Source organism: Giraffa tippelskirchi, chromosome 5 (genome assembly GCF_054371585.1).
Source record: "Giraffa tippelskirchi isolate mGirTip1 chromosome 5, T2T-mGirTip1v1.2.pri, whole genome shotgun sequence".
Lineage (NCBI taxonomy): Eukaryota > Metazoa > Chordata > Mammalia > Artiodactyla > Giraffidae > Giraffa > Giraffa tippelskirchi.
Window position 1 is genome coordinate 174,824,830 of NC_137279.1, and position 26,907 is coordinate 174,851,736.

General features: G+C 40.4%; 1 protein-coding gene and 1 pseudogene across 17 annotated transcripts; both read right to left on the reverse strand.

Annotated features, from left to right (window-relative positions):
- Nucleotides 1-1,141: 1,141 nt before the first annotated feature.
- On the reverse strand, nucleotides 1,142-26,907 carry NASP (nuclear autoantigenic sperm protein). Of its 16 annotated transcripts, none has more exons than XM_081488630.1 (16): nucleotides 26,823-26,907; nucleotides 26,297-26,394; nucleotides 16,807-16,857; nucleotides 13,770-13,880; nucleotides 11,499-11,579; nucleotides 10,118-10,227; nucleotides 8,450-9,427; nucleotides 5,172-5,251; nucleotides 4,442-4,527; nucleotides 4,261-4,334; nucleotides 3,576-3,764; nucleotides 3,277-3,443; nucleotides 2,830-2,886; nucleotides 2,653-2,733; nucleotides 1,796-1,924; nucleotides 1,142-1,330 (listed from the first exon to the last, which is right to left on the reverse strand). In XM_081488630.1, exons 2-16 carry the CDS (start codon nucleotides 26,353-26,355, stop codon nucleotides 1,250-1,252), a joined length of 2,334 nt encoding a protein of 777 aa, XP_081344756.1. In that variant the 5' UTR covers nucleotides 26,356-26,394; nucleotides 26,823-26,907; the 3' UTR covers nucleotides 1,142-1,249. The 16 variants fall into 16 exon arrangements, with proteins under 16 accessions (XP_081344756.1, XP_081344757.1, XP_081344753.1 ...); XM_081488631.1 differs by having other exon boundaries at nucleotides 1,862-1,924; nucleotides 26,816-26,907; XM_081488627.1 differs by having other exon boundaries at nucleotides 26,816-26,907.
- Nucleotides 21,551-23,523, reverse strand: LOC145505781 (peptidyl-prolyl cis-trans isomerase FKBP1A-like; annotated as a pseudogene). The gene has a single exon (XR_014053293.1). The product of XR_014053293.1 is annotated as a peptidyl-prolyl cis-trans isomerase FKBP1A-like (transcript).

Consider the following 26,907-nt stretch of genomic DNA (forward strand, 5'->3'; position numbering starts at 1 on the left):
GGCCCCAGACCGCAATGTCAGCGAAATCAAAGGCTTGATAATTAAGAGCTGCCTTTGCCTAACAATGGATGTTCAAACTCCAAGTTCTAACCTGCTATCTGTCCAGTGCAGCAAAGTAGCCCTGTGAGTGTTGTTGGAATTATCAAATCCCCTCAGGTAGTAGAGGGCAGGCACTGTTTGGAATTCAGATCCTGCCTGGTATAAAGCAGCTTCTTAAAGGTCGGCTCAGAGGCAGCCAAGTCACAGATCTTACACTGGCTCTGCACCCTGGATATCAGCAAGGGCCCAGTGGGATGGCTGTAGTACCAGTGGCCTAAGCACCAGCCACCCTTGGACTGGGCAGCCAGAACTGCTGAGCCAGTTTCCACCTTTCAACCCCACATCTCAGTGAAATGCTCCAGGCAGCCCAGGATCCCACTATAAGATCTTGAAACACAAGTCCAGAGGCCAGAAGCATTTTAGCATCTTTATTTAAGAAGTCAAAACTGTGGACAGGTAACAATTCCAACTGTTGATATTTTCTGTACAGAAATGTTCAAACATAACAATGTAACTCAGCCAGCCAGTTCTCCCCAGATTCTTCCAACCATATCCAAAGTGTCCAGTCAGTCCCTCAGCCACTTGCAAGCTCCATTTTATACAGTTAGCACAACAGTTTTCCTCAAGGATCACTCCCCCTGCCAGCTCCCCTGCCCCAAGTTTTCTTCAGTTCTTTTTCCAGGACAGGATTATGGCCCCAGTTGGAGACCAGGTGGATACCAAGGTGCCACCCAAGGCCTGGCATAGCTGTTATTAGCTCACAAAGTCCATCAGACAGCTATCAGCACCAAACAAGGTCTTCACTAAGTCTTGTTTTGCAGCCCCTGTCCAGGGAGAGCACCACTCAATTTGCAAGACAGCCGGGTTCAGAGTACTTATAATGGAAAAGATATAGCACCATTGGAAGATAAGGGCCTGCAGCCATGCTTGATTTCATTACCTCCACGTAAGACAGAAATATGGATTAGAACTTCCAACAGAGATCAATACAGAGGAGGAAAAAAACACAAAAACCTTTGGCCACTGTATAAAACTCAGAGTGCTCCAAGAGGCACAGATGAAGCCAATATTTAAGAAAAAAAAAATCATCAAAGCCTCAACCTTTGCTTACAATCTTTATTGAAGTTATACAAAAAGAATCCCCGAAAAGTGAAAAAATACATTATATACAAAAACACTTTCCATTGGGAGGAAGGCTCTGTTCCCTCTCTTAACATGCAGTGCTTTCAACTGTAGCTCCGGCCTCCACTGTCCCCTCCACTGCTGCCCGGCTTTCAGCTTTATTCTCAGCCTGGAAGATAAACAGGGAGCCTGGGCATAAGTGACCCTACTTTAAGCCATTCTTCTTACACAACTGATTTGGCCTCAGTCAGAGGAACAACACAGGTCCCTTTAATTCTGCTTTGCTCTCTACACTAAAAGGGATCACAAGTATACAGCCATTTCCTAACTTCTCTATAAAGGGCTGATAGAGCCAGTGTTCATATATTAGAAAGATGAGCAAGCAAAAGTGACTGACTGGTCTTGGCAATCAAGGGTCTTCTCACACATTCATTAGAAGGGGACCTGTGGTATGTATTTGACAATGAGACATCTTACATTTCATAACCAAATTGTTTCCTGTACAACCTCATTGTTTTTAGGAAAGTAATCAAATAATCCAAAGAGGATCAAGTTGGGGAACATGCACTGGTTTCCCCAGGCCCTGAGAACAAGGGAAATGAGGCAAGAGTCCAAACCCTGTTCAACTGCCCACCTCCTCCTCCATGTTTTCGGAAACTTCGGTTCCACTGGAAATAGTGTCCCCACTGCCTCCATTCACCTCCGGCTCTTGTTTGGCTTTCTTTGCATCATCTTTCCGGGGGCTCTCTTCCTCTGGTTTCCTCTATAAAGATATAATTAATTGTGAAAGCTTCACAAATGTGCTTACTGTTTTTAAAAGGATAATTATAAAACAATTTTGTAACACATGCCTCTTCCCTATGGTGCAGAGATCATGAACACCAGGATTCACAGCTCTAAGGGTCTCCCAAGCCACAGCCTGTCCTCTGCAGAATAGACTGGTATGCCTAAACATACCAGTTCAGCCTCTCCAAGGATGAAGAGTGAGGATAGGGATGAGGAATAGACAACAGTAACCAACCCACAAATTTGAATTTCTACAGTTGAATCAGGAAGCAAAAGAGTGGAGGCTCTCCCACAAGTTTAAGGAGGTCTCCTGCCGAATGACTACTGTGAACCTGCCAGGTTCCCAAGATGGGCTGATCTGACTAGAAGACATATCTAATGGAGAACTATCTTCTTCAATTCTCACTCACTTTTGAAAAATGACTGTCTTTTGGCTGCACTAGGTCCTAGTTGTGGCACTCAGGATCTTTGATCTTCAGTTGTGGCATATGATCTAGTTCCCTGACCAGGGATCGAACTCAGGCTCCCTACAATGTGAGCTTGGAGTCTTAGCCACTGAACCACCAGGGAAGTCCCAAAACAGATGTCTTATTGCACCAAGTATTAGGGATGTTTATGTGAAAGGTAATTCTCATGTGTCATTTGGAGGGAGGGAAATGCAGAGTAGGAAGAATACAGAAAAGAAATGACCACATATAGATTTACCTTCTTTCTGACAAGGTGGGAAATATCAGTAACACAATTTGATGAGGAAGCACCATCTGTTGTTGGCTTTCTACTGGCAATCTGGCAAAAAAGAAACCTTTGTTAGCAATGTACTACTATATATGAAATATACACTGAGGCCTAGTATTAACTGACAAAAATCACCTGAATACCCACCATGGAAACTGAAGAGCTTCCTCCACTAGGAGTGAAACCTGAAGTAGAGCTCTCCACCTGTGAGAAATGACAAACCCAAGTGGGTCCCAGGATAGAACCCACCAGGTCACCTACCTACAAGCAACTGATTAATAAGATTTCAAATACTAGTGGCCTCCATATGGTAGCAACATCACCCACCCTCTCTTCTCAGACCTATGGTCACACAGTAAATAACAGAAAGAATTCAAACCCAGTCTGGCTCCAGAGCATAATGTCTTAAGCATTTTATTTACTATTTGAGAGAAAATCATATATGACTTCTCACACTCCCTCTTGACATCCAACTCCTTGGAAACCAAGTCATAAGGAAGATTCCTAGCAAATGCAACACTAGTACCATGATAAAGGGCCTCCAAAAATATCAAATGTATGACTATCAAAACTCCACAAGGAAACCAAACGAACCAGAGTTGCTTTCAGAGCCAATTCAGCTACATTCCCACTACGCTGGGATTCCTTTGCATCTTCTATCTTCTCTCTAATTTCAGGGAGCAGCTCCTTCAGCTCCTCAATTTCTTTCTCATATTCAGTAGGTGATCCTTCAGCCTCCTTCATCTGCTCATTTAGTACAGCTAGAAAGAAAAGTCTGAAGTGATCAGTAAGTCATAGATAACACAAAAGGAACCTTTAAAAAAAAAGAAAAAAAAAAACGGTCAATACTGGATCCATCATAATTATTATGGAAACAGCCAATACATACTCACCCATTCTCTTCTCAATGACTTCAATAGATTTGCTGAACTGTGCTACTGCTTCATCATATTGGGAGTTGTACCCGTAGGCCAAGCCCAGCTGGTAGTGAGTCTCTGCAAGAAGCCGATCATGAGCTTCCAGATACTGTTCCTGAAGGTTTAGGCAAGCCTGGAACTCTTCCACAGCTTGGAGGTAATTCTCTATTGAAGAGAAAAATAGCAAGCAAATGTACATTTAATATACAGAACTTCTAAAATTCCAGACCATTCTGCAGAAATGTTTTCCCATGTTATATTTCACTTTTCTCTATAGTATCTCCAGGACCCTTGACTAAAATCCATCAAAACAACTTAAAAAACCTATTAGGAGGGAGTTCCCTGGCCAGCCAGTGATTAGGACTCTGCATTCCCAATGCAAGGGGGCCATAGGTTCACCCCTAGTCAGGGAACTAAGATCCCACATGCTGCACAGTGCAGCCAAAAGAAAAAAAAACCTATTGAGAGACTTTCATTTAGAGTATCATTTAAAAGATTATTCATTGTTCTAGGAACCATAAGGAACCCAAAACACCTACTGTCCATTCAAAACTAACTGCCCACAATTTATGATCAGTTGAGCTGGATTTTAAGGAATTACAGGAAGGTTAAGGCAGGCGGGGAAACAGTATATTCGAGAGTAAAACAGAAAATGTATTACCAGATTCAACACTAACTTCTCCAAGTTTAAGATGCGCCTGTGCAGCATAAAGCTGAGCCTCTTTCGTGTCTTGCCTAAAAGAAATAAAGATAGAAACCTTAATAACATCTGACCACGCCTAACTGCTTTGTTTTCAACCGCCAAACTCCCAACCTAATCCTAAAAGCACCAAGAGTTTTACCTTTTAAAAATGATCTTTGCTAAATCCAGCATATCCCAGGCAAGCTCTAGGTTCCCAATCTCCTCCTCTTCATTTTCTTGAAGGGACTAAAGTATATCCAAATCATTGGTGTTAGGCAGAAGTACAAGACAGGCATCTTTGGTTACAAATCAAAATGTGTAATTTAGTATGGCTGAGGTGAAGGAGCAGAAGTGGTATAGGATTCAAAATTCAGAATTTTCTATCTAAACCTACACAATGGACCCCTACAAAGTCTACCCTGTTATCACCTTATGTCAGTTATTGTTCAGTCACTGTCATGTCCAACTCTATGCAACCCCATGGACTTCATGCCAGGCTTCTCTAGCCTGCACCATCTCCCAGAGCTTGTTCAAACTCATGTCCATTGAGTTCATGATGCTATTGAACCATCTCATCCTCTGGTTGCCCCCTTCTCCTCCTGTCCTCAATCTTTCCCAGCATCAGGGAGTAGGCTGATGAGCCTTCCAATGAGTAGGCTCTTCGTATCAGGTGGCCAAAGTACTGGAGCTTCAGCATCAGTGATAGTTAGCAATGCTATGTTGGGTCCTCTCCTAATTGACAGGACCCCTAGGATCAAATGGATCTGTCTATTCCCAGCACAAATAAAGGGTCCCCAGTCCCTAACCAAGAAATGACTATCTATACCCACTCTAGTAAACCATAGTCCTAAAATAAGAAAACAGATAATACTCAGCAAATAATAATTCACCTTGTTTTCAAGAGCTGAATCATTTAGTGTTTCTTCAGCCTTGTCATTTTCTTTATCTTCCTCTTCTGAGCCCTCGGTTTCTGCAAGCAAAAATTCTTCAGTATTGAGAATACTAAACATAATGGACAAAGATGACAGGACAAGTCAGAGATTACAATAAATATGTCAAATGATCTATATTCTGGGGTAGGACAGGCCAGATCCAAGCCAAATCAGGTAACATTTGAACTGGATATAAATAATAAAGTCAGTGGTTAACAGTCTAACTCGAGTCTAATCAGACTTGGCATAATTTTAAATAATTCAGACCTTCAATGACCAACAGGCTGTTTCTCTTCTAAAAGTCAACCTGCACAGTTCAGATCAAAAGAAATTAACTACTGACTTTTGATTCACTGGCTAGAAACTCCCATCTACTCAACCAGAGTCAGTTGGAGGCCTCAGCCAGTATTCCTGGGTTCTTTAAGCCAACTGTCAGTTAATACTAATAAGGCCAAGAAAATACCAAAGTTAAATTGCTCCAGTCCATTTGAAGCAAGGATGCTCGAGACTAGCCTTCCCACAACACAGCTGTGGAGAGAAAAGCCCAGCCCTCACCAATTCTCACCAATGAGCATGCCACACTCCAGCCAGCTCTAGCATGTACAGAATTTGAGTGAGCAGTACCGTGTTATTTCACTCTCCATTACCATGTTAAAATCTGCAGCCATACCAACACCATATTTCACCATACTGAAAATACAAGTTAACTGCCTGCGAGGACAGGCTGCTGATAAATAGCTCTACACACTTGGGGTTCAAACAGTTCATGAAATGGGTATAATGTGCCTATTCTACCATCTTTCATTAAGCATTTAACACCATCAGAAGAGCTCAAATACTGTCTCCTAACTAAAAATTAGGCATTAGAGCCATGAAGTCAGGTTAAAGAACTTTTATCTGTCTACCAATATTTCTTCAGGATGGAAATAGGCACAGAAAAGTTGTATAAATTAGGACAAACTGAAGTCCTAAGAACCAGTTCAAGTTACAAGTTAATGGTAATTAACCTCTATAGCAAACACTGTTTTATCAGGTACCCCTCTTTTCTCCTGTTGACCATGTAATTTGGTGCTTCTGAAATATAAGAAGCACATACCAGTACCTTTCCATGCCCAAATTTCTAAGTGGTTTGTGTACTTAGCTCCCTAATGTTAGGCTAGATGGGTGGTCTTATTGACTTTGATGATGAAGCCCATCCTCCACTAGAACACACGACAGGTGAAGCAGATCGGGTGTGTTTCTCACAATATTAAAAAAACCAAACACCTTATCTTCCCAACTTTCAGGAAAATTTGACAAAATGTTGCTGTTCTATATTCTTATTTATGTGGTATCTGTTCAACTCATACCAGCATGCTATACAGTGACATCTATTTTGGCATAAAATGTCTAGATATTTGGAGTTTTACATCAAATTTTTAAATTAAAATTCTTATAATGGTCTGAGAAAAATACTTGTTTCTCTTGAGGAATCTGCATTACCTTCATGGAAGGTTAATGAGAAAGCCAATATTTTCCTACCTGGTAATCTGTACCCAGGTTATTAATAGAAATGCACTGAAGGCCTCAGTTAAGAGATGTGTTTATTTTCTGAGCTTCTTTGAAAATGCAATCTTTTTTGTAGTATGTCATCCTTCACAGAAAGGGAAACGTTTTATAGATACCATTTCTCTAATCTTACAGTGTCTTCAAAACAATGTGGCAAGAGAGCTGTGCAAAGCAGAATGACTTTTAAATACCTCTTCAAGGGGTTTTAAGAGAAAACCTCTTCCAAGATTTCTGCAGGCTAGTGCTACCATATAAATTTCTGACAAGAAGTGGGTTAAGGGAAGGGATGAAAGTTGCCTTCCTCAGTGTGAGGCATTCTGGGAAGAACACATTCACATCAGATCTAGGGTCATATTCTGGTCCTATGATTTACTGTTTGACCCCAAACAAGTCACGTAGCCCCTAACCCTCCATTTCCTCATCACTATAACTGGAGCAATACTACCTACTACGCAGCACTGTATTTTGGAATCAAAAGTAAAGTAATGTATGTGAGAAATTCTAAAGATTAAGACATGAGAGGTTTTTTTAAAACTGAGGAATTCAGTTCTGTGCTTTTTCCATACACTCTCCTAAAGTCCAATGAGCAGCCCAATGGTGCTAATGTTTAGCCAATTCATTTCTGGTTACCATGCTTATGCTGGCTGGAGTACAAGGACCTGCACATAGGTAGAAGGAAGTTAACCAGAATTAGCTCCAGATACTGATAATGGGTCTTTGAACATCTCAAACATAAGAAAACTCTAAGTAGTCAATTATATAAGTAATGTGTGTGTGTATATATATGTAAGTAATAACGATTAATTGGACTATACCTGTGGTTATTAATACCAATGTTAGATGAATCTTACAGACACAGCAGAATCCTCAAATGATAGTACAACTCAAGTCAGACGTGCCAATTATGTAGTTGCTAATTAGAGGCTTATACATCTTGATGAAACAGAATCATAATTAGACCAATGATACGATACAAAGCATTCACACTTCATAACATTCTAAGTAACAAAAAGTCAGTTTAGCAGCCAAAGCAAGCATGAAATGAGGAGGGAAAGCTGCAAGAGTGCTTCAGTTTTCAATTATCTTTTGGTGGGGGCTAATTTGACTCATGTGAATAAGCCTCTAAACACTTCCTGAAGACTGAAAGTAAAGATTACCAGAATTCTTTCAGTCTGGTGATAAAACATTCAAGGGTAAACTGCCTTCACTTAAATGGCATGCCTGCTTAAGTGCATCAATTCAGTGGATTCTACTGCTTTAATCCTGCTTCCTAAAGCAGAAAAAAAGGAATCATGTGAACAGTAAATTTAAAAATCCAGAGGCATGCAAGTGAACATCCATTCAGCATTCTCTGCCAGCCTAGCGCACCACTTCCCTACCTACTCCACCCCACCACCCACCTTTGTTGGCTAGTAGAGTGCAACAAGTTACTGATAGCTAGCCAAATCTCAGAAAGGCCTATTTTGCAGTTAGTAAAAGCGTTAGTCTATAAGCCAGCTAAAGAAGACTTGCTTTTAACTTGCTGAACTTATCACCACCTTCTTAAACTACTCCCATTTTCATTTAGCCCTTTCCTAATCCAAAGGCAGACGGAAAATTCTGAATGGAAGACTGACTTTTTACCCATGATTAGTGAGTCAAATCCAGAATGTACTCCACCCACTGCAGCTCTTGTATGTCCCGGTTACCTTCACCCTCTTTCATCTGTTCTTCGTCTTGTGCTTCTTCACTGGCAGCTATCTTAACTTTGTCTTCTGGGGATTTCTCAGTAGCCCCCTGGGCCACCTCAGTCTCCACCCCATCTCCGGCTGCCTCAGACTCTTCTACAGACAGCTTAGTCTCCTGGCTGGGAACCAACTCTGCCCTGACCTCCTCTAGTCCTGAGCCATCTTTTGTTCCTATCAGTCCTTCTGCATTAGTCTGTAGTTTAGTGGAGGCATGATCTCCTGCAGTTGACAGTCCATTGACTGCACCATCCTTAGGGAGAACTGTGTCCTGCCCTCCAGGCTTCTCAGAGACGTCTGATCCGGCTTCTGCAGCTGAGGCATCTGCAGCCTGTGTTGTCACCTCTGCTGACTCTTCGGCAGAAGGCAATTCTTGCCCTACCAACTGCTCAAGAATAGCCTTTCCTAGCTCACTTTCAGAGGCAGCTATCTGCTCCTTTGGCTCATCCCCACCCATATCCACTGCCTTGACTGCTTCTATCTCCACTGGAGTGCCCTGCTTTTCTAGAGTCACAACAGGTTGTTCTTTTGAAGCTTCTTTTGGTTTCTCCTCTATGCTCACAATTACTTCTCCCTGACCCCCTTTTTCTCTGCACTCTTCTTGGATGCCAGTTCCAGAAACTGATTTTCCTTCCTCAGCACCCGGTATTTCCTGATCTGGCTTCTTAGAAGTGACTTCAGCTTCACTCAATCCTTCTGGTGCTGCTGCTCCTTTTCCCTCTTCAGTGGTTTCAGTTAACTGATCTGGAGTTGATTTAACTTTTTCCTGTAGTTCCTCTGCAGGCTCACCAATATCCATTTCTTCTCTTCCACCCTTCTCCATTTCAGTTTCCTGTTCTTTATCCATTTCAGGCTTTACCACAGACTTGTCTTCTGTTTTTTGGGCTTCTTTTTCTCCCATGGCGTCATAAACCTGTTCTCTCAACTCTTCCCTTGCTTCCTCTACATGGTTAAAGAACATGAAGCATAAACACGTCTTCGAGTTTAATGATAAAGGCATAAATGGAAACTAAAAATACATTCCCTTTAAACCCTCAAACAGCCTGGCTTATGTTTTAGCAGATGGCCTACAAATTACCTGCCCCGTTGAGAAAAGCAAAGGGAAAATCCCAACTAGCAGAGCAACTTACTGCAAAAGAAACCCAAGCTCCTTAAATTAGGTATTATTTTACTTGAGCATTCTAATTATCAGTTAGGTAAGAGATGCCAAGCTTTACATTCTCCTCTCAACACTATATATATATAACACATCTGATATGTAAAACTCTAGCAGCAAAACCCAGATTAGAAATTAACATTTAATTTTCTTAGACACAAAAAAAATGTAAAAGGGCTCCAAAGCCCAGCCATTAAAATAACTGAGCTGCCAAGACTTTAAAATTTACATCAGAAAAACATTTTAGGTTATTTTAATACTTAAAATATCAATTTAAATAACCCGCTTTATTTAGGAAATTAAGTTATCCCCTTAAAAAAGTCTATCATCATTTTCACTGTGACCTCCCCCCCAGTCTCCACCAGATGCAGTTGCCCCAAGAGAGACTATTCAAGGTAAGGAGAGCCCTATTTCCACTGCTCGTACACAAGAAATATACGTCGCATCTCTTGAATGTCACATGCAACTCCACATACCATCTATGTTATCATTATTTTCTACCAGAGATTCTTCTTCTGTTTTTTCTCCTTCCTCCTCTTCCACATGCACACCTTCCAGGGCATTTCCCAACACACCATTCTCCATTCTAGCAGAACAAAAGGAGAAAGCACTAAAGGTATGATGGCTAGAACCTAACAGTCTTTTTAAGAAAGAAACTTAAGTCCTGCATTATAAGAGCAACAGAAGAGTAAGTAAGTACAGGGAATATAAACTATAAGCACTTATGAAAGAAAAGCAATGATCAAAACAAATATAAACTAAGGTTTTGAGAGCACTGAAGAAAATAAACATACCCTTTATCCAGCCATCTGAAAAAGCACAGATGACCCTTATCAAAAGGGCCACGTTTCCCAAACCTCTCATCCACCTATATGTCTCCAGATGGCAAAAAACATTCTGGCAAGATTTTCATGACAAATCCTTAGACTGTTCTACAAAATTAGAAAACTTAGCAGAAGTGAGAGACTGAATAGATTACAGATTATTTGCTACTCTGTATACCCTCAATATATTTTACTCTGGTTAATAAATTCTGGTGGAATATCACAACAACTTTCCTACAGTTAAGACTCCTTATCCAGAGATTCTTCTGTTTTTTAAGACATTTTCACACGCCAAGTGTTGTCAAATTGTCCTTCAATCCTTCCTTGTTATGGATGATTGTTCTGGGCTAGCTGAGTGTGTTTTTAAAGGTTCCCTCTCTATACTAGAGCTTCCCTGGTGGCTCAGACGGTAAAGCGTCTGCCCGCAATGCAGGAGACCCGGGTTCGATCCCTGGGTCAGGAAGATCCCTGGAGAAGGAAATGGCAACCCACTCCAGTACTCTTGCCTGGAAAATTCCATGGACTGAGGAGCCTGGTAGGCTATAGTCCATGGGCTCGAAAAGAGTCGGACACGACTGAACGACTTCACTTTCACTTTCTCTATACTAGACTTTGTTAAGTTATTGATTATTCACTAATGGAAAGATCTCTGCTTCTAATAACTGCAAAAGTCAAAACTTAAGTATAACTTTACTCTTTTAAGTGCCTTTCAAAACTCCCTTAAGGGGAATTCCCTGGAGGTTCAGTGGTTAAAACTCCACACTTCCACTGCTGAGGGCGAAGGTTCAATCCCTGGTCAGGGAACTAAGATCCCACAAATTGTGCAGCACAACCAAAAAAAGAAAAAGAGAAGCAAAAACAACCCATCAATTTTTCATCCTCCTTTCTAAACTCCCTGAGTAAAATCAGTCTCACTCAGTTCCTGTGAAATCTCAAGGCTAGTAAATAATCTTAACAAACAAAGAAACTTAAAAGTTTTTAAATAAATTATTATGATAAACATTTTACTTTAAACTCAGCTTGAAACACATACCTTGCCAACTCCAAAAGCGATTTCCCATAAAAAAAGAAGGCTTCTCCACATTCATTAGCTGTCTCTCCATACTTCTTACCTCTAAAAAGAGAATAAACAGCTAGGATGTGAATTAAACTTCTATTTTTTCTAGTTCTTTGGCCATAAAATGACGTTTCTTCTGTAACACATCTTTCTAGGAAACCGATACTCTTCCCTCCTCTTGAATTCAAGGTTCAAGGGACTTTAAGAAACAATGAAAAAGTTAATGTTGCCAGTTCTTCATCTATACAGTATATCATATAATTATGTGTTTAGATATATAATATACATTATATAACTAGAATATAATATATATTCTAAAAAGATATCTATTTGCTACAATTATGTAATCTAAGATCCAAGCTATTAATAGGTATTCCTCCTGATTAAAGATAGGGGTCGATATAAGCCAGAATAATAGTTAGGAGTTAGACAGCCTTTGGCTGGGACTCAAGTATGAATCAAGTCCATGGAAAGGCATCATGATAAACAGTTAAGAGCATGTTCTTCAGAGCCTGACTGCCTAGATTCAAATCCTGCCTCTAACTTTAAACTTGAGTAGTTAACTTAATCTCACAATGCCTTAGTTTTCACATTTATAAAATGGAAATGTTAAGAACCACTTAGATCTACTGCAAGAACTAAGTTAACGTATATAAAATCATTCAAAATAATGCTTAGAAATACAGATAGCAATACATATACCAAGTTTAGCTATTAATACCTATAAATACAGAAGAAACAGAGGGAAAATCACAAGTATGATAAATGGGAAGGAGGAAGTACTTTATGTGGAGTAAAGAGACTAGCTTTTATGGGGTAAAGGATCTGCAGAAATCATGCTAAGGCAGGTCAACTAATAGCCTGAGAGTCTAGTGAGAGAAACCAGAGCAACTAAGCATAAAAGCTATAGTGATGAAGGTCATGTTTAAGGGAAGTCTATTAGATTAGAAGAACGCATCTCAAATTCTCCTCAAATACCCTTAATGGCAGGACAGTGAGAAAACTAAACTTTTCAGGAATCTGGAAGGAATAAGCTAAGAAGTATGTTTCTATGTGCTCAATCTTAAAAATTTAGATTTTAGCATTTTACAATGTAAGATTTTTATATAAAAACACCTAATTACCTAGCATCAGATGAAACCTGGGCCCTACTCTTGGCACAACACTGAATACCAGAACCTCAGCTCTTCAGGCCCAGATGATAATGGAGAGGTCAGAAGCCAATAAATCAACAAGAGATTAGTGCCGGCATCCAAGAATAAGATTCTGTTCTAGAGGGAGTAAAGATTAGGAAAAAAATGCACTAATATAACCCTGACTGAATAAAAGGAAAAAGAAGCCAAAGACTTAATCAGTGAGCCTCAAGCCTGAAACCCAGCTTTATTATAAGCATCTCTTTCATAAGGAAGATTTTGTCAATTCCACTGAATATAATGTTATCAACTAATGAGCATGCATGACTGACTTCAACTGCTATTGGTAATGGTATTTTTGAGAAAACAAGTCACAGGCTGAAAGGCTACCACTTAAAGACACTTTCTCAGTGTACAAAGTACATTAAAGTCTTTGGCTAAACTAAATTACTCTTGAGGCACTAAGACTAACCTGTTCCCCCAAGATACAGATATACATGGCCACCTGGTGGTCAACTACCAATATCCAAGAAATTGTACAGATAACAAAGGTGCTAAGAATCTATGAAAACTGCTGTGCTAATAGCAGCATTAGTGAGAGGGTGACTAACCATGCCTTGCTTAGGATTATGGACTTTCCCTGGATACAGAACTTCAAGCATTAGAATACACACAGTCCTATTATACAGGTATATTCAGTACCCTGGGATATACTTAAGGGAAAAGAATATTAAAAAAAATGTATACATGCATATAACTGAGTCACTTTGATATACAGCAGAAATTAATTTAACATCAACTGTGTAAATCAACTCCACTTCAATTAAAAAATAAGTTAAAAAAAAAACACTTCCACTGTTAAAATGGGAACAAGTCCCAGAACTGGGACAAATTAGTTAATTAGTGATCAACAGAAAACAAATTTCATTAACTCAGGAAAATCAAAGGCTGAAACTACTCAGTTATACCTAAGTTTTATAGTTATAGGAATAAACTCATACATGAAAAATAAATCTTTTTAAACTCTTGCTTTTCATTCTTTTTCCCATTAACTTTTTATGACTCAAGTTTATTAGGAACGTAATATCACAGCATACCAAAATACAGTACTTACAAAAGACTAGCTGCTTCCTGGAAGGCATTGACAGCTGCAGGAATATCACCCATTACCAGATGTTTCTGTCCTAATCCCAATAGTTTCTTAGCTTCACTATCCACATCCAGACTGCAAGAAAAAAGATTTTTCAGGTGTCATATACTTTTAAAATCAACATTTTTTGAATACCTGCTACATTTAAATCATAGTATTTTATTTCCTTAAACCTCTCAACTGCTCTGGCAAGGCCAAGCTAACCCACAATCTATCACTACAAAAGGTTACTACAAAGTCTGCGTAATCAGTTTGTTGGTCATCCTTTCAAATCCAAAATTCCATGAAAAATTTAATTATTTTTATTTATTTTTCACTTAAGGATAATTGCTTTACAGAATTTTGTTGTTTTTCTGTCAAACCTCAGCATGAATCAACATGAATCAGGTATACACATATCCCCTCTCTTTTGAACCTCCCTCCCAATCTCCCTCCCCATCCCACCCCTCTAGGTTGATACAGAGCCCCTGTTTCAGTTTCCTGAGCCATACAGCAAATTCCCATTGGCTATCTATTTTACATATGGTAATGTAAGTTTCCATGTTACTCTTTCCATACATCTCACTCTCTCCTCCCCTGTCCCCATGTCCACAAGGAAAAATTTAATTCTTAATTCAAATGGTCACACAAGTGCTTTCCCTAAAGACAATCATCTTACCTACTTTAGTATGCAGAAGTAGCATTCATACTTCACATTTTGTCACACAGATTATAAAATCATTTAGTGAAGGACTGAGAATAAGTTTATTAGCTTGTATTGCTTTCTATAATGGACATTGCTAAGTGAAACTGGTAGTGAACTACTTGTATTGCCTTGACTTATGTTAAATAAAGGGGCAGCAAGTTTACCCACCATTGCTTTTTCACCATCTGTGTCAACGTCAACACAGTCAAAAAGGCAAATGTTCTTCCAATTACAAAAACAGTTTTGATCTTACAGAATCTCTCAAAGGGTCTTAGGGACACCAAGGGCGTACAAACTATACTATACTTTGAGAACCTCTGAATAAGAGCATGGACCCATGTCCAAAAGAAAAGAATGTACGGGTACAGATTTAAGATAAAGTGACTGAACTCAAACAGGGGCTCTGCAACAACCTAGAAGAGTGGGATGAGGAGGGAGATAGGAGGGAGGTTCTAGAGGGAGGGGACAGAGGGGACATATGTATACCTATGGCTGATTCATGTTGATGTTTGGCAGAAACCAACAAAATTCTGTAAAGCAATTACCCTTCAACTAAATAAATAGAAAAAAAAATTTCTCTGCCTATTGCTTACTCACTAAACAATCAAAATTTTTTTTCAAAAAAGTAAAATCATTAAGAGCAAGACAGGTGATGGTACTGAATGTTAAGAAAAAGTTGCTCAGCAGAATAGAAGAACAACTTGGCCAGGGACATATTATAGTTTCTGGGCAGCACTAAGTAACCATCTCAGGTCAGTTGTTACCAATTTATGAGACTCTTCATGTTTTTCCCAACTATCCTTCATGTTTCTCTCAGAATCTGATTATCACACTCCTTGAAAGATCATAAATGTTTATAATATTAATAATTACCCTATCAGCAGTGTCCCAGGGGTTAAATAGCCTAGCTACATTTATACCTTATGTTCAGTCCAGAAATTTAAAATCATGGTATATGCTTATGGCCAACCTAGATAGCATATTTAAAAGCGGAGACATTACTTTCCAACAAAGGTCCGTCTAGTCAAGGCTATGGTTTTTCCAGTAGTCATGTATGGATATGAGAGTTGGACGGTGAAGAAAGCTGAGTACCGAAGAATTGATGCTTTTGAACTGTGGTGCTGGAGAAGACTCTTGAGAGTCCCTTGGACTGCAAGGAGATCCAACCAGTCCATCCTAAGGGAGATCAGTCCTGGGTGTTCATTGGAAGGACTGATGTTGAAGCTGAAACTCCAATACTTTGGCCACCTCATGCGAAGAGTTGACTCATTGGAAAAGACCCTAATGCTGGGAAGGATTGGGGGCAGGAGGAGAAGGGGACGACAGAGGATGAGATGGTTGGATGGCATCACCAACTCTATGGACATGGGTTTGGGTAAACTCCGGGAGTTGGTGATGGACAGGGAGGCCTGGCGTGCTGCAATTCATGGGGTCGCAAAGAGGTGGACACGACTGAGAGACTGAACTGAACTAATACCAAGATTAACCCTCTAAAAGTTATGTGAATGTGTTTAGGATCAATCCTGAGCAGTACTCCTTCCACCCCAAAACGAGACTAACTCACAAATCATTAGATAGTATTTGTAGAAGACATAGTTTAAGTAATAAAGGTAACAAAGGAATTTAAGACCACAATGTAAAAAACATAAAATGATGAAAACCAAAAAAAACGAAAAACTTAGACTCTTAAAAAAACCCCAAAAGATGTGCATATATTTTGCAGAAGGATTAGACGGAATTTAGGACAGTAATTTTCAACCTAAGTGAGCTTAAGATTTACCAGGAAGTTTTTCTAAAACACTCATACACTCAAAGCTTAACAAATGAAATCTCCAGGAATACAACTCAGGCATTAACCTTTTGAATAAGCTTTCCAATTATTATGCTTACTCTGGTTAAGAACTATGGTCACATCAAGATGCAGAAGTTACATGGAAATACATGTGAGTGTAATATGAAATTTAAAACTTTCAACTAGAATTAACAACAAAATTGAAAATGGCAACCTTCCAAAACCGAGATCTAAATCAGTAGACGTATTCAAACAAAGAGTAAGCTAGCATTTGCCAGGCATGCTGTGTACCAAGTAAGGAGCAGAATTAAATAACTTTTAAAATTCAAATATTTTAATCAAAAGACAAAAAAACCTGACGACGTGTCTGTCAGGACTCCATACTTGAAACTGAATAATTACTTTAATATTCACTCTCACTCATTACCTATTAAAGATGACAAAACAAACTGCCCTCAAGTTACATAGCTCTTATGTCTATGTTCTAGATATAAATCAAATCACACCACTGTAAATAATCATACCTCTCCACTTTATCTGCAGAAGTAGAAGGAGCAGGGGCATCTTCTTCAATTCTGTTAAGAAAAATTAAGGGGAAAAAAAGTAAAAATGAAAGGCTATTTTAAAACTAGAAATTTAAAAACATAAAGCCATAAAAAGACCTATTTATTAAATGTCCAATATATTCAGATCTTACATAACATTTACTTACATTATCAAATTTAACACTTATTCATTCAAGTAACTGTTGAATGCTTATTTGCTACATGATACTATTGATATAATGAACAAGACAGATACATCCTAGATTTGAGTTTACTGCTCACCAGTTTGTTTTTTAAAAAAAGGAAAAAACCAAGTTTCCCAGAATATTCTTTTTTGGAAAAGTACTAATAAATATCTTAAAAATATTTCATAGTTGTGCTTACTGAAAAAGTCTAGAAATAACGACCAACTCAGCAGCAATGAGTATCCCCTAAAACCTAGATTGTTATCCTGAAAATCCATTTCCCACTAAAAAGAACCAAGGCTCCATTGAGAAATAACTGATCTAAGACAGGGTTGGAGAAGTACATAGGTGAATCTGGGGCAATATCATGACAGAAGGCAACAAAACTATATCTAGCATTATTTAGGATCATATCTACTAAAGGTCATGCTAAAAGAAAAGGTGGGGAATCCAGGGTAAAGCAAGAAGAGTTCTTTGTACTTTTTCAACTTCCCTATAAATTTGATGTTTCGTATTTACAAAAATATTACAAAAGCACACTTAGGAGCCAACCTCAATAAAATCTCATTGGCCAAAAGAAGGGACAATGTGAGCATCAACAAAGATAAGAGGGACTTCCCTGGTGGCCCAGTGGGTAAGACTCCAAGCTCCCAATAAGGGGCCAGGGTTCGATCCCTGGTCAGGGAACTAGATCCCAAATGTCCCAACTAAGAGTTCACAAGCCACAACTGAAAGATCCCTCACGCCGCAAAGATGATCTAAGAGCCCGTGTGGTGCAACTAAGACCCAAAGCAGCCAAATAAATAAATACAAAACACACACACAGATAATAACTGAATAACCAAAAAGGACCTACTGTGTAGTACAGGGAAATATGCTCAATATTTCGTAATAACCTAAGTGGAAAAAAGACTTGAAACAGAAGAGATACATGTATATGTATAATTCAATCACTTTGCTGTACACCTGAAACTAACACACTGTTAATCAACTATACTGCAATATAAAATTTTAAACATTTTTAAAACGATTATAGCTGCAATTGACTGGAAAACTCCAAATATGTTTAAATCCGCGAGTTCTCAATAATATAAACAAAAACAAGAAAACTCATTAATCATCTTTGGAAAATGATGGGAGACAACTGCATTCTTTTGAAAACTGATAAATAAAGGGAAAGAAGAATTTACCCTTTCTTTATCATACAGTTAAACCTTAGGTGGGTTTCAAGGAAAGGGTTGACTTAAGTTATTACTTAGGAATGCTATACACTGACACCATTCACTTGGTATTAACTTAAATCCTTGCCTTTGTTACCTGCTCTATCATCAGTTTTCACCTATATCCCAAAGGAAATATTCAGTTAAGGATATATATCATCTTTAACTGGGCCCCCAAAGCACACCAGAGTTTAAACCAAGGACCGTTACATCTCAAATGAGAGCAGAGAATGCTGTTAGCTGTGATGAAATGGAGAAAAAGGACAGTGGGAAAACAGAAAACTTTACTACTGAACACCTCAGAAGCCATACATTAGAACTGAAGTACATGTAGCAAGAAAGCCAGGGGTATGAGAGAACACAGAAAGTTGTAGGAGATAACACTATTGAAAACTCCTCCAAAGGTTAAAATACACTCACAAACAGAAATGAGTCAATTAATTTTTCATACTTGGACTTTCTTATTTAGCATACCAAATTTATGAAAACAGAGTAATATACACAATATGGACAAAACAAATAACAATTAAAAAATAGCTTACTCAATTCAATAAATAGATTAATTCAAAAATCAAATTAAATAGACATTTTATTAGTATCTACTGTATGCTAAGCATCGGAATCAACCTCCAACAAAAGTTAAAGCAGAGGACTGTCCAGTGGTTAGGATTCGCCCCATCACTGCCAATGGCCCAAGTGGGGGAACTAAAATCCTACGAGCCACAGGTGCCAATGCCACCCCCCACCCCAAAATAAAAGCAGAGAGGACAATTTGGGAAAAGCAGAAGAGATTAAATGACAAGCAGAGGCTAACTATATTGGAATCTGAGTCTTAGAAAATGCTTTAGAGATGAAAAGTTGTCAATTACTTTCAACAGGATCCAGTATCTTTGCTAGAAACTTCTAAACCTTTTATAACTATTATATTGGTTTACAAGTTTGATGAAAAGTCCTGGGAGGGGAAGTGAGCAGGGAAATGGGGTTGAAAACAAGACTTCACCGTGACAGGAAAAAAGCACAATTTAAAAGCTAATGCGTTCAGCTGCACGGTAAGCGGCAAATGATCTGACCAGAACCTTGGAATGGCCTAGGATCCCTATCTACAAATACTTCCTGTCATAGCTTGCTGTTGTTTAATTGCCAAGTCGTGTCAGACAGAATCTTTTGTGACCTCATGGACTGTAGCCTTCCAGGTTCCTCTGTCCATGGAATTTCCCAGGCAAGAATACTGGAATAGGTTGCCATTTCCTTCTCCAGGGGATCTTCAAGATCCAAGAATTGAACCTGCATTGACAGGTGGATTCTTTACCACTGAGCCACCAGGGGAAGCCCCCTGTCATAGCTAGTTACCTTCAAATAGCTTCTTTCACTAACGGATTATTCTAATTCTAGCACAGTTTCTCAAATTAGCTGTGACTGAAGGACCAGACTTTCAATTTCAATGTGCAAGAGATGGGTTCTTGTCATATAAAACAGAAATGTCAGAGTAATGTCAAGTTTCTTCATTTCCAAATGTTTACTCTCAGTTTTTATACTTACATCTTTGGGATGTGGGGGGTGGGAGGGGAGAGGGGGGGACCGGGCTGCACAGCATAGCTTGCAGGACTTTAGTTCCCAGACCAGGGATTGAACCAGGGACCACATCAGTGAAAGTGTGGAGTCCTAACCACTGAACCGCCAGGTAATTATCTGAACATTACCTTTGTAACTGTCCTTCACCCTACTTTCCATGTCCCCAGTTCCTAGGAACAAGGCTAGAAACAGATAATTTAGTTTTGATGCCAACCTAAGTCTTTAAATTTTTATCAAGCTGAGGCACTGAATGTGTAATATCATCAAATTTACTTCTTATATACCCTGTGGAACAAAAGTTTGAAGTGGATAAAATTAGGAAAAATGGGTTATCAGTATACTATTAAATAGCACCGTAAAGCACTCAGCAGTGATAAACTTACTCCTATTCTTACTTAGTAGCCTAGACAAAAAGGGCATGAACCAATCAAGGCCATACTAGCATAGTCAGAAGAAAAGACATAATTAAAGCAGTGCTTCTTCCAACTTCAGTCTACATGAATTAAACAGATTGTTGAGTCCCAACCCTCGAGTTCTGGTTCAGTGGATCTACTATGAGGTCCAGGAATTTGTATTTCTAACAACTTTCTAGGTAGCATCACCTAATTTGGGGACCACAATGTAACAAACACCAGATTAGGGAAAAAATTATACACTAATGTTCATGTCTTATCTGAGCCACAGATATGTTTATCCACAATTATTTTTTTAATGTTAATTACAATAACTACATTTAAAACTATGAAGATATCGCATAAAAAATCTGGATTTCTGCTTCTCTTGAAAAATTGTTATGTAAACTGTAAAACCAAAAATTACTAAAGAAAACCATAGGAGAATTACTTTGTAATTCATCTGGAGAAGGCCTTTTTAAATTCAGAAATTATAAAGATTGATAAATTCTACTCCATCTAATTCATTTCACAAAATGTTAACTTACCAAGTATATACAGAGCATTATAATCAACAGGAAAAAAGGTCCAACAGGAAAAGATTAAAGGATATAAACATATTCACAGAAAATGAAACACAAAGAGCTCAAACATCCGAATACGTGCTCACACTCTTCAGAGAAACACAAAACTACAATGAGAAAACATCTTTTTACCCATCAAATATTCAAAGACAAGAATGTAAGAGAAACACCTGTTCCAACATATTGCTAAAAGTGAAGTCGCTCAGTCGTGTCCGACTCTTTGCGACCCTCTTTAAACTAGGGGAAGGTCAAGTAATTATTTGCATAGCACTTTATCACTGATATTCCCTAACCTACATAGTTATGGTCTCTATCCCAGTAGTCTCTACTGAAGAGCAGAGATCTTTTCTGTCTCATTATATAAAACAAATGCTCAATAAATACAGGGAATCCCTGGTGGCTCCGATGGTACAGAATCTGCCTGCAGTGCAGAAGACCTAGGTTCGATCTCTGGGTCAGAAGATCCCCTGGAGAAGGGAATGGTTATCCACTCCAGTATTCTTGCCTGGAGAATTCCATGGACAGAGGAGCTTGGCAGGCTGCAGTCCATGGGGTCACAAAGAATCGGACGTAACTGAGGGACTAACACTTTCACTATGCCTATAAGTAGGACAAAAAAAAACTGCTTCACAAAATTTTCCTAAAAGAATCTTCCTCATTACTGCCACTATTTTACAAATGGGAAAACTGAGGTCCACCATTGGTAGCCAAAAATAGAAGCCAGTTTTCTTGACTCCTAGTCATCATAGACATTATCTGTCTAGTTTTTTTTTTTTTTTGGCTGCACCACTTGGCATACAAGATCTTAGCTCCCCGACCAGGGATCAAATCTGTGCCCCCTGCAGTTTTAACCACTGGACCACCACGGAAGTCCCTCCATAAAAAGTTTTAAAATACCCTTACAAATTAATACATGTTCAGCACCTACCTACAATATAACAGATAAAGTGTAGTATTCAAAAGAAGATCCCCTACACAGCAAAAAGAATCACTAAGCAATATGTAATGTGGATGATTCTCATAAAGTTGAGTACAAGAGGTCATATAATAACATAATGTAGATGTAACCTTCAAAAATCAGGAAGTGAGACTTACACTTCGTTCATTTTTCAAAACTATTTTGGCAGGGAATTCCTTGGTGGTCCAGTGGATCCACATTCTCACTGCTAAGGGCCTGGGCCGAGGCAAGGCCAAAAACAACAGCAACAAAAAATGTTTTGGCTATTTGGGATCCCCTGAGGTTTCTTATGAGTTTTAGGATGCATTTTCCTATTTCTACAAAAAGTGCCACTGGTGTTGTTTTTTTTTTTTGAGAAAAGCCAGCATAAAGTACTTTTACTGCAATAATAAAACTTGAAACTCTTGTGTAGTGCAGGGGGTGGGGGTAGGCTGGGGGAGTAGGCAGCAATTTCTCTCACCAAATCACTACACAGGACAGCAAAGGGGTGAGAGGGGGCAAGGAGAAGCCAAGAAACTCTGAGAGCAGCATGGGGAGCTGAGCATCAAAAAACAGGAGATGCTGAAGCTGTGATGACCAGCATCATTTTAAGACAACACTCAAGGATTTGTCATGATGGCTGGGCTTTCATAGGTGTTAAGCGTCTACAAACAGCACCTTCAATTTAACTTTCGATTAAAGTTCTTAAAATTTAGGAAGTAGAGCTTGGATAGCTATGAGATTACAAAAATCCTGGATATCCATTAGAAAAACCACAGGATAGGAAAAAAAAAAAAAAAAAGGCCAGGCCATGAAGGTTTCAGAAGTCCCTGCTGGCCTAGGGAACAGACTTCTGCAATGTCCAACATCTCAGTGAAAACGATCTGCTTTCAAAAGGCAGAGGGTCTACGAGGAGGGTGAGGGTGGGGCAGTTGAGGCAAAGGCTCTCCCCCTTCCCACTGCAGTTTTGGGTAGGGCTTTCAATTCAACCCGAGGACATCTCTCAACTTGGAGAATAATTCGGCCCTCAAAAGCGCCTCGAATCTGCTATGGCTTTGCAGCGCAGCAGCAAGAACGTTTAATATATAATAGATAAAACTTTCATCCAAAAAAATAAAATAAAGATTCCTGCACCCCCACACACACACCAATTCCTAGTCTAAAGTTAACCCATTACTTGTGCTGTTAATACTCGACTAATACTTAATTGGAAACCTAGATCCAAAGCACTGAAACTCAATCTTTACCCCAAAACAAAAACAAACTGAGTTAATTTGAGGTTTATGGCATATAGTTCAGGTCAACACACATACGAGGAGAAAGGGGAAGAGCAAAGCCAGTGACAGAACACATTCAGTCTGGGAAGATGTTTATACAGAGTGTAGCGGAACATCAGGAAAAGCTCCATAGGGACTCTGTGTGCGTCTGGAGGCGCCAGATCCTTCTGTGGCACATCCAAGAATGGGGAGCTCAGGGAAGAGGCCATTCCTGTCATTCCAGTTCTAGAAGTTCCACGTCAAAGATGAGAGTGGCATTTGATGCCTGGGTGCCCAGTGGCACCATAAGCATGGTATGGGGAGACAGCTTGGCTCTCTGACCCACGCTCATCTGGGCAACCCCTTCTTCCCAGCCTCGGATCACCTCCTGCTTGCCCAGCACAAACTTAAAGGGCTTGTTTCTGTCCCGGGAGGAATCGAATTTCTTTCCATCTTCAAGCATCCCCGTGTAGTGCACCACGCAGGTCCGGCCACGCTTCGGGAAGTTGCGCCCGTCTCTGGGAGCGATGGTCTCCACCTGCACTCCCATGGCTGCGGCAGCAACGGACGCTGGGTTGGCCGACGGGCTGCGCGACGGGCGGTGTGGACCGAGACCGTATCTCGCGGCGATTCCGCGGCTCTGCCTCCGCCACTGGTGTTTTGACAGACTGTTGAATCTATAGATCTCTGGGTAGTATGAACATCTTAACAGTATCAAGCATTCCAGTCCATGAACACAGGACATCTTTTTTGTGTGTGTAATCTTAAGGGTGAACCTCAGGGCTTTTTTTTCTTTTGCTTTTTTTTTCTTTTTAAACAATTTATTTTTTTGCATGGGCCGCACAGCTTGCCCTCTGCAGTGTAAGCACTGAGTCCTAACCAATGGACCACCAGGGAATTCTCTGAATCTCACCTTTTAAAGTGGTAAGTGAAGAATTCTTTTGGACACACATAGAAAGATTATCAAAATTAATGGATGTGACGATGAGTAAACTTGTCCTAAGAGTACAAGTCATATTCATCTTGTTCAGAAATAATTTCAATATTCCATTTTTCTGATCTGTTCTTGTCCTTCACCTCAAAACTACCCTGAGATTATCAAATATCAGATTTCATTTAAAACAATCTTCTAAGGAGGCTTCCCTGGTGGTCCAATGGTTAAGACGGAGAGCTTTCAATGCAGGGGGCTCAGGTTCAAGTCCTGGTCAGGAAACTAAGAGCCCACATGCCACGCCACAAAAAATTAATGAGTAAATAAAACAACCTTGTAAAAACAGTATTTTTTTTTTGCAGGTCCACCGAGACTCTTTTCTCATTTACACATTTGAGCTAATATACTGGGCCTAACACCTCCAATTCACCAAAAATTGGGTACACGGCTATATTAGCTAAATCTTTTACAAAAGTATATTCTAATTACTATGACATTAATTCATCTCATGGCAAAGCCTACTTATTGAGCTTACGGAAAAAAACCCAAACAAACTTTCTGGCCAACGCAATACAAGAAGTTATTGATCTCCCTTTAAACAGCTGAATACTAAGCACCAAAATAAGCCTCACACCAACACAAATGAACCTTACACTTATGGAAACAGAAACAACAAACTCCAGAACTTTAAGGATTGAGCTAAACCACTCATTTTTACTTTGGCATCTCTCATCTAAAGGTACAATTATGTAGCTCAGAAATTATAATAAGACAGCTAAACTAAAATTCAGTGCACCACATAAGACTTCCTAAGTTTTCTCATTCCTCCTTGCCACTACATTTACAAACTGTTATATTCTTTATCTATTGTAACATAAAAACATTAAAAATTAGTTAGAACTATTTAGAAAGCTAGTGAAGACAAGGACTGATTTAACATTTAGACAGTCATTGATAAACTTTACCAACGTTGTTTAAATGGCATGAGGGAACAGAAGCCAAATTGAAGCTTTTTATAGATGACAAAACTGTGGCCCAACGTTCACTACTTAAGCAATGAAAGTGGTATCAAAGTCAACTCTGAATTAAGGTTTATTTCTCATTCCATTTTTTTCTGTCTACTGGTTTGAAAATTATGTTTTTTATTTTTTTAATGGTTATATTGGAATTACAGTGTGCATTATTAATAAGAGACTAAACTCACGTTTTCTTCACCCTCCCCCTTAAACGCTTTACCCCTAAACTGTTCCAAGAATTTAACTAAGGAATGCTGCCTTTATTGTTCTCTCCAACTAGCTAATTAAATTTTCATGCAATTTCCTCTCAAGTAAGCTTTAGGGATGGAGGAAGGATGAGAAATGAGGAAATAAAAACGTGAAATACTGGGGCTTAACCAGACTCTGCCACTTCCATAATTTATTTGTTTCTTCGAATAAACGTCCCGTTTCCCTTCACTGTTCAAAAAATACCTGAGTGGCACTATGCCGTTTTTGCAGCAATGTCTTCCGTTCTACTGCACTTCACGCATAATACTGCCCATTTTCCTAGCAACCAAACACTGCTAAAAGTGAGACCCCAACGCAGCGCTAAAGATGCTTCACGACCCGATCAAGTCCCCTACAGGCAATCAAGTCCCCTGCCAACACTGCCAAAATCTAAAAGAATCACGATGCTCTCCACCACAAAAAGAAATGAGCCTAGGTGAAGGTAGGAGGGTACCAGGTGAGCAAGGAGACCGCGGGTAACAAGCTTCCCCGTGTCCCACCGCGGAAGTCCGAGGCGGACCGCGAGCCACACATCCCCAAACAATGGAGTTTTCCCGCCTCCTCGGGGCCCCGCCCCCTGCTCCAGAGCCCGCGGAGGAAAGCGAACGCACAAGCGCACGACCCCGCCCCCTACAGGTCCCGCCCACCCCGAGCCACCAGTCCAGCCTCCTTCCTCGTGCAGGTTTTTTTTTTTTTGGCGCCAAATCTCTGTCGGTTATTTTCCCGAGGTGTTTGAGAATACTACTGGAGGCGCACACCAGTTGTGTGGGGATAGCAGGGGCATGAAGACACACCGGCGCGCCTGGGCCCCGCCTCCCCACCGACAGCCCCGGGCCGGGGGAGGAAAGAGAGGGGCAGGCAATGGAGACAGCCGCCGCTGCCCCCGGCAAGATGGCGGCCGCGAAAAGCGGGGCAGGGGGCGCCAGCCGACCGGCGTTATTGATATTGAGGGAGACTCTCTACAAGAGGTGAGCTTCTCCAGTGTCCGGGCCTTCCCAAATAGCGACAGTTGTTCATTGGAAGGCACGTCCTCCACCCCTCCGGTCTGCCCCTCCCGGGGAGCCTCCGTCCACCACCCTCTCCCTGCGGACTGGCCAGTGCCTCAAGCTCTCCACGGTCCGGCTTACTTGTCGGTGGAAACCAGCTCCGCGGTGATGGCGGCAGTGGCTGTGGACTCTGCAGCCATCGTTCCCCTGAAGTGGAGGGCCAGCGGACGGGACACAGCCTGTGAGAAAAACAGACGGAATTCTGGACGCCAGAGACTTACTCAGGGACAGAAAATGGCAGATTGGAGACCCCGCGCGGCTGGGTCCTCTTATATACCAGGGCCCTTCGCCCCGCCTATCCACTTCCGGATCCTCCCCCTCGAGTTTAAAGGGCCAGGACCCAGCCGCAAACCAACCCAAGGATATCCCCCGCCCGCACCGTCGGGTCCTATCGGGTACCTTTCCTCCCTGGTCTACCTTCCTCGAAGAAAGCAACTGTTTGCTTCTCTAGCAAGTCGCGTAAGAAGAACTAGAATTTTGGCACTACAGCTCCTGACTGGACGTTGGCCAGCGGCTTCCAGAGAAGAAGCTAGTGCTGCTCTACATGTTTGGAGCGAGTAGCCTGGAGTCTCTTTCTAGGCCCGATACTTAGGAGGGTACCTGAGACTTTCTGTCTGTCCTCTGAGTCGTAACGGATGAACACGCAGGAGCCAAGCACGGGTATACCTGCAACGGCTAGAACTGTTATCGGT

What these genes read in the sequence shown, in the direction of transcription:
- NASP (XM_081488630.1), bottom strand. Translation starts at nt 26,355, where the DNA reads ATGGCTGCAGAGTCCACAGCCACTGCCGCCATCACCGCGGAGCTGGTT. An exon ending in AAATAATGATAACATAGATG is followed by an intron (nt 9,428 to 10,117) that starts GTATGTGGAGTT and finishes TTAACCATGTAG; the next exon opens with AGGAAGCAAGGGAAGAGTTG. An exon ending in ATTCAGCTCTTGAAAACAAG is followed by an intron (nt 4,528 to 5,171) that starts GTGAATTATTAT and finishes GATATACTTTAG; the next exon opens with TCCCTTCAAGAAAATGAAGA.